Below are 11,873 nucleotides of genomic sequence, written 5' to 3'. Positions count from 1 at the left end.
CTCAAGGCTAACATTGTGGGGGGGCGGGGAGTCTAAGCCTGACAGGTGTTGGCCTGCACTCAGGCCCTGGGCAGCTTGGTGGGCCACCTGTGTGCCAGTCCAGCCAGGAAGTTGTCTGCCCGGCAGACTGCCCAGAACTTGTAGGGGCATGCGCAGCACCATCTTGGTTACCTGACAGAACCAATTAGGAGACATAGCCCGAGGCAAACATTGCTAAAGCCTGAGCCTGTCAGGCCTTCGCGCACCATTCTTTCAATATTCAACAGTCAACACAAATACACTTCTCCATCATCTTCCTTCCTCCCGCCACCTCCTAGCTGTTCTCAGTGTTTGAGCCAGGGGTAACTGGTCAATGTATAAAGGCCTTCATTTTCTGAGTGTGCATTTGTTCTGTTTTGGTTTTATTTTGTTTCATTGGTTTGGATTTTGTGCATTTTGTTTGCAAGAGAAAGAGAGGTGTGGGTATTGGGTGGGTAGGTAAGTAGGTAGTTAGGACCTTAGAAGAGTTGTAGGAAAGGAAAACAAGAAATTAAATGATGTATGAGTAAGAAGGTTTTAATCTAGCCTTGTTGTCTATTATCTTGCTTTGGTCAGTTTTTATTTATAGTCTGAATAAGGCTTCTGCTCTTCCCTTTGCATGTAGTGATTTATCTAGATTCCCCAAATCTCTTTGTTGGAAATACTGAATCTTACCCATGAATTTGATTGTTTTCATTGTCATAAGTAGGCTGAATGACATATGTGACTTCCTTTTGAAACTTAATCATTATCTGTATTCCATGATCACCTCTTTATTCATGCTCTCTGACTCCCAGAGCTCATAGGAAACTGAAATGGAGACTCCAAGACAAGCAGCTTTGTTTTCCCAAAGACATTGTGGCCAAGCTGGACTCTCAAGTTTTCTTATGACACTAAGATTAACTAGCCACAGCTCTGAAACAAGCACCTGTTATGTTTACAGAGAGTCCCTGCATGAAATGCTCTTGTTTTGTGGCAATCACTATTGACATTCACTGAAAATCTTCCAGTTCAGGAACATGGTGCATCAATTTAGAAAAACTTTAATTACTTTTGAAATGGTTTGTATTTATCAGGAAATGATGCTTGAGTGTTTTGTTTACAGAGCCAGTAAGTATTTTATTGATTTTGCATCAGAGAAAGCTTTATTAAAACAGAGAATGATAAAACACACTCCATGAAGCTACTCTTAGGAAAGCATGTTTAGGAACAGCCCAGGCCAGGAGAACAGCCTACACATCTCCACTTAATGTGAAAAGGAGGCCAATATTCTGCCCAGGAAAAGCTTGACATCCTTGTTCCTCAGTGTGTAGATGAGGGGGTTCAGGGTTGGGCTGAGGACTGAGTACAGCACTGAGGAAACTTTGCTTCTTTCTGGGCTGTAGCTGGAAGCAGGACTGACATAGGCACAGAACACAGATGAGTAGTACACAGAGACCACGATGAGGTGGGATGAGCAGGTAGAAAAGGCCTTCCTCTTGCCTTCAGCAGAACGCATGTGCAGGATGCTGGCTATGATACAGCCATAGGATAACAGGGTCAGCATGAAGTTGATGCCTCCGAAAAAGGCATCTCCCAAAAGAGTCATAATGCTATTCACATATGTGGGGCTACAGGAGAGCAGGAGGAGTGGGGGGATCTCACAGAAGAAGTGGGTGATGACCTTGGGTCCACAGAATGACAGCTGTATCATCAGACCAGTGTGTACAGATGCATGCACAGCACCGGTGGACCATACTCCCATGGCCAGAGCCCCACATAGCTGTGGGCTCATCCTAGAGCTGTAGTGCAGGGGAAAGCAGATGGCCACATAGCGGTCATAGGCCATGACTGTGAGCAGCAACAGCTCAGAGGATGCTGACCACGAAATGAAGAAAAGCTGGGCCATACATTCCTTGAAGGAGATGATGTTTTCCTCAGACACTAGGCCAATCAGGGCCTTGGGAATCACAGTGGATGTGCATACAATATCCATAGTGGCCAAGTTGCACAGGAAAATGTACATGGGACTGTGGACCCCAGAGCTGGAGGTGACCAAAGCAATGATCACAATGTTGCCCATTAGAGCCATCATGTAGAGGGACAGGAAGCATCCTGTCAATAACATTCTTAGACTAGGGTGCTCTGGGAACCCTTCCAGTATAAACTCTGTCACAACTGTCCGGTTGAGACTCAGTATCATCATGGCATAAGGGGTCCACTTTTGTGTCTGTCAGGTTCTGAGAAAATGTCACAGTTTACCAGTTCAAAGTCTGGATTTAAACTGTCTGCTGTCAGAAAGGGAAAGAGTGAACGTATTTCCTTCATGGAAGCCTCTCATCTTTTCTTGTATATAACACACTATTAGAAAACCACATGTACAATATTGAAATGGATGGAGCTAGAGAACATCATACTAAGTGAGGTAACCCAGACTCAAAAGGTGAATCATGGTATGCACTCACTAATAAGTGGATATTAACCTAGAATACTGGAATACCCAAAACATAATCCACACATCAAATGAGGTACAAGAAGAAAGGAGGAGTGGCCCCTTGTTCTGGAAAGACTCAGTGAAGCAGTATTCGGCAAAACCAGAAGGGGGAAGTGGGAAGGGGTGGGTGGGAGGACAGGGGGAGAGAAGGGGGCTTACGGGACTTTCAGAGAGTGGGGGCTAGAAAAGGGGAAATCATTTGGAATGTAAATAAAAAATATATCGAATTAAAAAAAAAGAAAACCACATGTATTTCATTTCCATTATTTGTCACATAGTAACTTTCCCCACAAAATTTTGTATCAAGGGGGAACACATGCTCTTCCTTCATCTTGAACATATGAAAAGAATGAGGCATTCCTAGTCAGCACCAGCCTATGGTTTTCTTCTCCATTGCCACTAAGTCCTATGCTCTGGGGACAGTGCTTGGTGACCCAGCTGTATCCCTTACTTTCACAGCTCTTATTCAACACATGATGCCAATTTTAGACAGATATGCTGAGATGACTATTATACCTTTGATTCCACACTTGGCCTCCTTAGCTGACAGGTACTTTCTTTCTTCTGATATCCAGAATAGTTGCCCAAATTTCCATCTCAACCAGATTATGGCATCCCCATGACCACGTAGCCATGTATTTTCTGAATTAATTACTGTTATTGGTGCTCCTGTACTTGGACCTGTTCTAACTCTAGCCCATATCCAATCTATGACCACAGAGGACATTTCTCAAAACCCATCCCTGGGAACCTAAACTACTTATGAGGCTTTTCTGTATCAGTGGACCACAGTGAACATCAGATTCAACATATCCACAGCTGAAGTCATCACCACTGCCTACAGATGCTTCTTCATTGGTTCGATATCTTTAATCAGAAATTCACCCTCAGCTATGCAGTATCTCAAGATACTTTTTCTAAGGAGCATAGCTCCACCTCTCTGACTTGTTCTTATGTGTAGTCTATGCCCTTGATAGATCCCCATGAGAGTCCTGCTTCATGAGCCAGGAGTGGTCCTCTTTACCCTTTTAACCCCTCTAATCCAACTGATCCTCAATGTGTTCAACTATAACTTCCCCATCCTTACAATTCATGTTCTCAATGTGTTCAGCAGTTTCATTTCTGGTTTCTTGTCATTTTCACCATTTCCAGTTTCCTCTTCTATCACTCAAGGAAAACAAATGGTATATTTAAGTCAACTTGCCTTATGCCTCAAACAAATCTCAGCAAGTCCCTACACACTCTTTCTTCAACTAATACTCCATAGTTTGACATAGAAGACTCATCTAACATAATTCATTAGCCTTTTCCATAAGTTCCTGTCTGAGCTCATATGTGAATACTCTACCCTATCTAGAAATCTGTTTTGGAAATTATTTGCAGTGTTCCTCATCTGGAAATATTCTTTCTTTTGTAGCAGTCTTCCAGAGAAATGTTTCATTCACTGAATGTGGAGGAAGGCCCCACTCCCCATTTTGCCATTTTGCTCTATAGCCCTTCATTTTCATTGCTCACATTTTATTTCATATTTAATTTTCATAGAATGGCTCACAATCTAATGTCTCCCTTCTTTAGTAGTGAATGCTGAATTTTACACATTATATCTTTCTACATTTCAAATTAGAGAAACAGAAATACTGTATTTAGCCTTTAGAACCATGTTAATAGTGATAAGTCTGATCATGTCTCCTCTTCCACATTCTATTATCCTGGAGAATGCCAATGCATATTTAGTATTTTTCAATGTTCTGCATAAACAGAAGTTCAAAACCAAATTCCTACAATGTTCTTGGCAAGTTTTTTGTTCAAGCAAGCTAATTCAACTATACATGATATTGCAAACTACTTCTTCGATTGTACGTATAATCAGTAATATTTGCTTCCATTCCTGGGTACACATACATCAGAGCTGAAGGGAAATATTAAAAAATTGAAACCTATGATAGACATGTGATATATGATGGAAATTTCCTAGTATTAATAACAGATCTATCCAAATATAACTATATGGGAAATACCAACTTATTCCTAAAATATACACCTAAGAAGAAATGACAGAGAAATAAAATAACTGGGGTATTCTGATGACCCAAAAATATGTCAACACATTTTGGACACATGACTTCTTGAAAACAAACAAATCAACAAAGAAAGAAACAAAAACACACCAGAGATATGATAGCATGTTCAATAAATTGCAGAAGATTGAAACTAGTCACTTATTTCTAACCCTGTGCAAAACTCAACTGCAATTAGATCAAGAGCCTCAGCATAAGATAAATCACCCTAAAAATTACAAAGGGAAATTATGGAATATGTTTGCACTCATTGTCGCAGGAAAGGACTTTCTGGACCAGACCACGGCAACTCAAGCATTAAGTCCAATATCCATGCTCCACTATGTTTATAGCAGCCTTATTTATAATAGTCAGAGCTGGAAACAATCCAGATGTTCCTCAACAGAAGAATGGATTCAGAAAAGTAGGTACATTTACACAATGGAGTACTTCTTAGCTATTGAAAACAATGACTTCATGAAATTTGCAAGTAAATGGAAAAAGCTAAAAAATACCATTCTGAATGAGGTAATTCAGACACAAAATAATACATGATATGTACACTCCAATAAGTGTATATTAGCTCAAAAGCTCAGGATACACATGATACAACCCACAAACCATATTGAGTTTAAGAAGAAGAAAAGACCAAAATGTAGTTGCTTTAATCCTATATAGAAGGGGGAAGAAAACAATCACAGGAATTAGAGGGAGGGAGGGATCTGGGAGTGAGAAAGGAGGGGGTAAAGAGGGGCAGGATCAGTTATTAGCAGGGACAGAAAAGAAGTACTGAAGGTCAGGAAATTGAATAGAATCATGTGGCACTGGGAGATAGAGAACTAGGGTTAGCCACTAGAAAGTCCCAGACTCCAGGGAAGCCAGAGTCTCCCAGAACCCAAAAGTTATAACTTTAGCCAAAATACCAAAAAAAGGGGGGAGATACAACTTGGAGACCACCTCCAGTAGATAGGCACAGGCCCCAGTTGAGAGAAGGGGCCACCCACCCATCTCAAAATTTTTAACCAAAAAATGTTCCTGTCTAAGGGAAAGACAAGGACAAAAACAGAGCAGAGACTCAAGGAAAGGCCAATGAGAGACCACCCTACCTAGGGATCCATCCCATCTGCAGACAACAATCTCCACACTTTTGCTAACACCTAGAAGCACTTGCAGATAGGAACCTGGTATGGTTGTTCCTTGAGAGGTTCTACCTGCATCTGACCAATGCAGATGCCAATATTCACAGCCAACAATCGGACTGAGCCTGGGAACCCCAGTGAAGGAGCTGAAGGGGATTGTAGCCCCGTTAGAAGAACAATATCAACTAACTGGAATACCCAGAGCTCCCAGAGACTAAACCATCAGCCAAAGAGTGTACATGGAGGTAACCAGGGCTCCAGTGGCATTGTAGCAGAGCATGGCCTTATCTGATGTCAATGGGAGAAGCCCTTGGTCCTGTGGAGCCCAGATTCTCCAGCATAGGGGGACACTAGAGAGGTGAGATATTAATAATCTTTTGAGATTTATCTTCTCTCAGTAAGAAGTTTTTTTAAAAAGGACAGCAGATGCTGCCTAATTGTGGGGCAAATGGCAATTATTCATTGCTAGTGGAATTCAAAGCACTTCCTTAACTGTACCTCGAAACTGTAAAGAAAGTCTACTTACACTTTTTAATTTTACTTTAATTCAAACCTTGGCTTGTCATCTACCTTAAAAATGTTTTTAGTGTGGTAGAGCAGATGGAATATATATGGAGAGTAATGGGAGCACATGTCTTTAGGTAGAGAAAGGAGACCCCAATGACAAAGGGAGAGAGTGTGACCTCTTTGGAGTAGGATTGTTACTGGACAAGTTAGATGGAGTCGTGTCTTTTGAAGAGTGGAACCCCATGCCTTTGCCTAGTGTGTAATCCAATGGAAACATTCTGATGCTTATAATTCCTATAGATATAGCAGACACTATTACCTTAGTCAGATGTGATCCAGCTACCAGAGGGAAAAATTAATCAGTAAGTTTTCTGAGTGTTTATCCATATACATGGTGGAGCAGGGAGATGAGCTGAGCCTACCAGGCTCTCTTTCCATAAATACATCCTGGTCTTTGTGTGTTTGATTCTAATTGTTTGTGACTAAGTGAATAGGGGAGAATCTACTACCCAGGTGGGGAGTTACTGAGCAGCAAATTCACAACAGCCCTTCATTATCCCTGCAAGGCTGACTGAAAACCTTCAGGAGCTGAGCCTCAGTGATGAGGAGACCTGCTGAGGATCCACACCATAGTCGTGACCTACAGTGTCTGCAGGTCATGTGGTCTATGGAGAACAATTAGTAGAGGAAGGATCTGATGTCCAGACCTGTTGTTATCTCAGCCCTCAATCCTTTATTTGGACAATTTTCTTTATATTTAATAGTAGACAGCTCTAATATTTTCTTTAGGTGACCCCCCAGTCACGCCAGCCCTTGCCTGCAGCAGACAGTATAAGGCTAATATCATCAGGGCTTTGCTGGTGTTTTTAATTCCATGGACACTGCAGTTCATTTTCTGTCTCTGAACAGTGGACTCTGGACAACAGGGAGAGAAAAATCTCTTCTGTGGCATTTCTCACCAGTCTCTGTGGATACCACAGACAAAAAAAAAAAACAGTTTTCAAATCCTATCTACTTATTTGCACATATCTTAGGTTCATTTAATTCTGTCGTTACATTTCAAAATTAGTGTGAGCACTGTGGGTGATGAATGAGCAGGTCCAGTTATGAACATAAAACAAATAGAACACTCTGATTGTGATTACATTCTACAATGCAGCAGGGTACCAAATTTTTCTATCATTTTCTGCTTGCTGAACTTTGACCCAGGACTCTTCATCAAACTCAGGACTCATTAAGGTGATAAGTTGTTTTCCTTTAATGGTGACATCCAAACACTAGGACTAACGTCACTTTTATAGTGAGCCTTTTGTTTTGGTGCTCCACTGTTAGCCAGAAGAGACACATGATGGAACTTAGGATTTAACTCACCTTTTTTTTTCTGTCACAGTGAATTCAGTTGATAGATAACTCCAACAAAGGTGAGCACAGACTGTCTTCTTTGCGAGCATAAAATCTTTAGTGTCCCCATGATAGTTTGTCTTCATTTTTATAGAGGTCACTGACCTTCTGAAATACCTGTCATTTCTAAGGCCAGAGCCAGGCACTTGCCCTGGTGCCTCCTGGGATAGAAACTCAAGGAGAAAACTCTGAGGATCAATTAAAGAGGACTCCAAATTAACAAACTTAGAAATGAAAAGGGAGATATAACAACGGAAACTGAGGAAATCCAAAAAATCATCAGATCCTACTACAAGAGCCTGTACTCAACACAACTGGAGAATCTATTCCACAAAATAGAAACAGAAGGAACACTACCCAATTCCTTCTACAAAACCACAATTACGCTGATACCAAAGCCACACAAAGATCCAACAAAGAAAGAGAACTTCGGACCAATTTCCCTTATGAACATCGATGCAAAAATACTCAATAAAATTCTTGCCAACCGAATCCAAGAACACATCAAAACGATCATCCACCATGATCAAGTAGGCTTTATCCCGGGAATGCAGGGTTGGTTCAATATACGGAAATCCATCAATACAATCCACTACATAAACAAACTCAAAGAACAAAACCACATGGTCATTTCATTGGATGCTGAAAAAGCATTTGACAAAATTCAGCATCCTTTCATGCTTAAAGTCTTGGAAAGAACAGGAATTCAAGGCCCATACCTAAACATAGTAAAAGCAATATACAGCAAACCGGTAGCCAGCATCAAACTAAATGGAGAGAAACTTGAAGCAATCCCACTGAAATCAGGGACCAGACAAGGCTGCCCCCTTTCTCCTTATCTTTACAATATTGTACTTGAGGTACTAGCTCGGGCAATTCGACAACATAAGGAGGTCAAAGGGATACAAATTGGAAAGGAAGAAGTCAAACTATCATTATTTGCAGACGACATGATAGTCGAACTAAGTGACCCAAAAAACTCCACTAGTGAGCTCCTACAGCTGATAAACAACTTCAGCAAAGTGGCAGGTTATAAAATCAACTCAAGCAAATCAGTGGCCTTCCTATACTCAAAGGATAAGCAGGCTGAGAAAGAAATTAGGGAAATGACCCCCTTCACAATAGCCACAAACAGTATAAAGTATCTTGGGGTGACTCTTACCAAACATGTGAAAGATCTGTATGACAAGAACTTCAAGACTCTGAAGAAGGAAATGGAAGAAGACCTCAAAAAATGGGAAAACCTCCCATGCTCATGGATTGGTAGAATCAATATAGTTAAAATGGCCATTTTGCCAAAATCAATATACAGATTCAATGCAATACCCATCAAAATCCCAACTCAATTCTTCACAGAGTTAGAAAGAGCAATTTTTAAATTCATCTGGAACAACAAAAAACCCAGGATAGCTAAAACTATTCTCAGCAACAAAAGAAAATCTGGGGGAATCAGTATCCCTGACCTCAAGCAATACTACAGAGCAATAGTGCTAAAAACTGCATGGTATTGGTACAGTGACAGGCAGGAGGATCAATGGAACAGGATTGAAGATCCAGAAATGAACCCACACACCTATGGCCACTTGATCCTCGACAAAGAGGCTGAAAACATCCAATGGAAAAAAGATAGCCTTTTCAACAAATGGTGCTGGTTCAACTGGAGGTCAGCATGCAGAAGAATGCGAATTGATCCATCCTTGTCTCCTTGTACTAAGCTCAAATCCAAATGGATCAAGGACCTCCACATAAAGCCAGACACTCTGAAGCTAATAGAAAAGAAACTGGGGAAGACCCTTGAGGACATCGGTACAGGGAGAAAGTTTCTGAACAGAACACCAATAGCGTATGCTCTAAGAGCAAGAATTGACAAATGGGACCTCATAAAATTACAAAGTTTCTGTAAGGCAAAGGACACCATCAAAAGGACAAATCAGCAACCAACAAATTGGGAAAAGATCTTCACCAATCCTACATCAGATAGAGGGCTAATATCCAATATATATAAAGAACTCAAGAAGTTAGACTACAGAAAACCAAACAACCCTATTAAAAATGGGGTACAGAGTTAAACAAAGAATTCTCACCTGAAGAAATTCGGATGGCGGAGAAGCATCTTAAAAAATGCTCAACTTCATTAGTCATTAGAGAAATGCAAATCAAAACAACCCTAAGATTTCATCTTACACCAGTCAGAATGGCTAAGATTAAAAATTCAGGAGACAGCAAGTGTTGGAGAGGGTGTGGAGAAAGAGGAACACTCCTCCACTGCTGGTGGGGTTGCAAATTGGTACAACCACTCTGGAAATCAGTCTGGCGGTTCCTCCGAAAACTGGGCACCTCACTTCCAGAAGATCCTGCTATACCACTCCTGGGCATATACCCAGAAGACTCCCCACCATGTAATAAGGATACATGCTCTACTATGTTCATAGCAGCCCTATTTATAATTGCCAGATGCTGGAAAGAACCCAGGTATCTCTCAACAGAAGAGTGGATGCAAAAAATGTGGTATATCTACACAATGGAGTACTATTCAGCCATTAGAAACAATGAATTCATGAAATTCTTAGGCAAATGGATGGAGCTAGAGAATATCATACTAAGTGAGGTAACCCAGACTCAAAAGGTGAATCATGGTATGCACTCACTAATAAGTGGATATTAACCTAGAAAACTGGAATACCCAAAACATAATCCACACATCAAATGAGGTACAAGAAGAAAGGAGGAGTGGCCCCTGGTTCTGGAAAGACTCAGTGAAACAGTATTCAGCAAAACCAGAACGGGGAAGTGGGAAGGGGTGGGTGGGAGGACAGGGGAAGAGAAGGGGGCTTTCGGGACTTTCGGGGAGTGGGGGGGCTAGAAGAGGGAAATCATTTGAAATGTAAATAAATTATATCGAATAATAAAAAAAAAAAAAAAAAAAGAAGAAGAAAGGAGGAGTGGCCCCTGGTTCTGGAAAGACTCAGTGAAACAGTATTCGGCAAAACCAGAACGGGGAAGTGGGAAGGGGTGGGTGGGAGGACAGGGGAAGAGAAGGGGGCTTACGGGACTTTCGGAGAGTGGGGGGGGGCTAGAAAAGGGGAAATCATTTGAAATGTAAATAAATTATATCGAATAAAAAAATATTAAAAAAAAAAAGAACAAAAGAAAAAAAAAGAGGACTGCATGATTTAATGTCCCAAGCTCTCTCTGCAGACTTCTGTTGAGGACAATGGTCAGGGAAGTCACATACTCTGTAGAAGAAATTACCCCTGTTATAGCCTCCTCCCACCAACACTGTACATGGATCATTTCACTGGGATTCTCATTTCATGTGTGGAAAATAGTGCCATGAAAAAATTGACTGCTCTCTGTTCTGCTTAGATAACTTCATTTGACATGTATATAAACACAATGGGTTATTCTCAGTATCTTGTACTATCTACCTTTCTCTTCCTCTCTACACTCAGGCCTTTATCTGTATTGTTAAGAATTAATGTTCTCTCAACTCTTCCATTCTGCTGATTATATTTTTAAGTATTTAAAAATGTTTATTCAATCCTGAAACTTTCTATAAAGGTAGCATTATACAAGCAGTGGAGTGTATATTTAGGAATATGAATAAATATACATATACTTATATCCATGTAATAATAACTAGTGATTTAAAAAGAACTATGACTATTGTGCATGTTATTGTCTCCATAACTTTTTTCTCAGCCCATTTATACTTTGTATAAAGTGGGATACTGATTAGTTTTAGTTGATTTTGTAGCCAGCCCCTTTGCTGAAGGTGTTTTTCAGCTCTATGTGTTCTCTGTTAGAGTTTTGGAGTTTATTATATATACTATCATGTCATCTGTAAATAGAAATACTTTGATTCCTTCCTTTCCAATTTGTATCCCCTTAATCTCCTTTATTTTTTTTTTTTTTTTGGTATAGCTAGAACTTCAAGTACCATCTAAAAGAGATTCAGGGACAGCCTTGTGTTCTTTCTGATTTCTGTTTTAAGTTTTTAATCCCTTTGATTTGATTGCTGTATACTTCTTTTATTGTGTTTAGTTATGTGCCTTGTATCCCTGATCTCTCCAAGACTTTTAACATCAAATAGTGTTGGATTATATCATAGGCTTTTTAATCATGTAATGAGACGATCACATGTTTGTTTGTTTTTTTTCACTTTGTTTATATGGTGGACTCTGTTGATGGATTTTTACATACTGAAACACTCCTGCATCCCTGGTATGATATCTATTTGATCATGGCAGATGATATGTTCTTAGTCTCCATTTGCAA

At 40.3% G+C, this 11,873-nt stretch overlaps 1 protein-coding gene across 1 annotated transcript; it reads right to left on the bottom strand.

Moving 5' to 3' along the window:
- Nucleotides 1-1,264: 1,264 nt before the first annotated feature.
- Nucleotides 1,265-2,203, bottom strand: LOC127678751 (olfactory receptor 13A1-like). The gene has a single exon (XM_052173892.1). It carries the CDS (start codon nucleotides 2,201-2,203, stop codon nucleotides 1,265-1,267), a length of 939 nt encoding a protein of 312 aa, XP_052029852.1.
- Between the last annotated feature and the right edge of the window lie 9,670 nt (nucleotides 2,204-11,873).

The sequence above is a fragment of the Apodemus sylvaticus genome, chromosome 1 (assembly GCF_947179515.1).
Source record: "Apodemus sylvaticus chromosome 1, mApoSyl1.1, whole genome shotgun sequence".
Classification (NCBI taxonomy): Eukaryota; Metazoa; Chordata; class Mammalia; order Rodentia; family Muridae; genus Apodemus; species Apodemus sylvaticus.
This window is presented reverse-complemented; position numbering and strand designations above follow the sequence as displayed.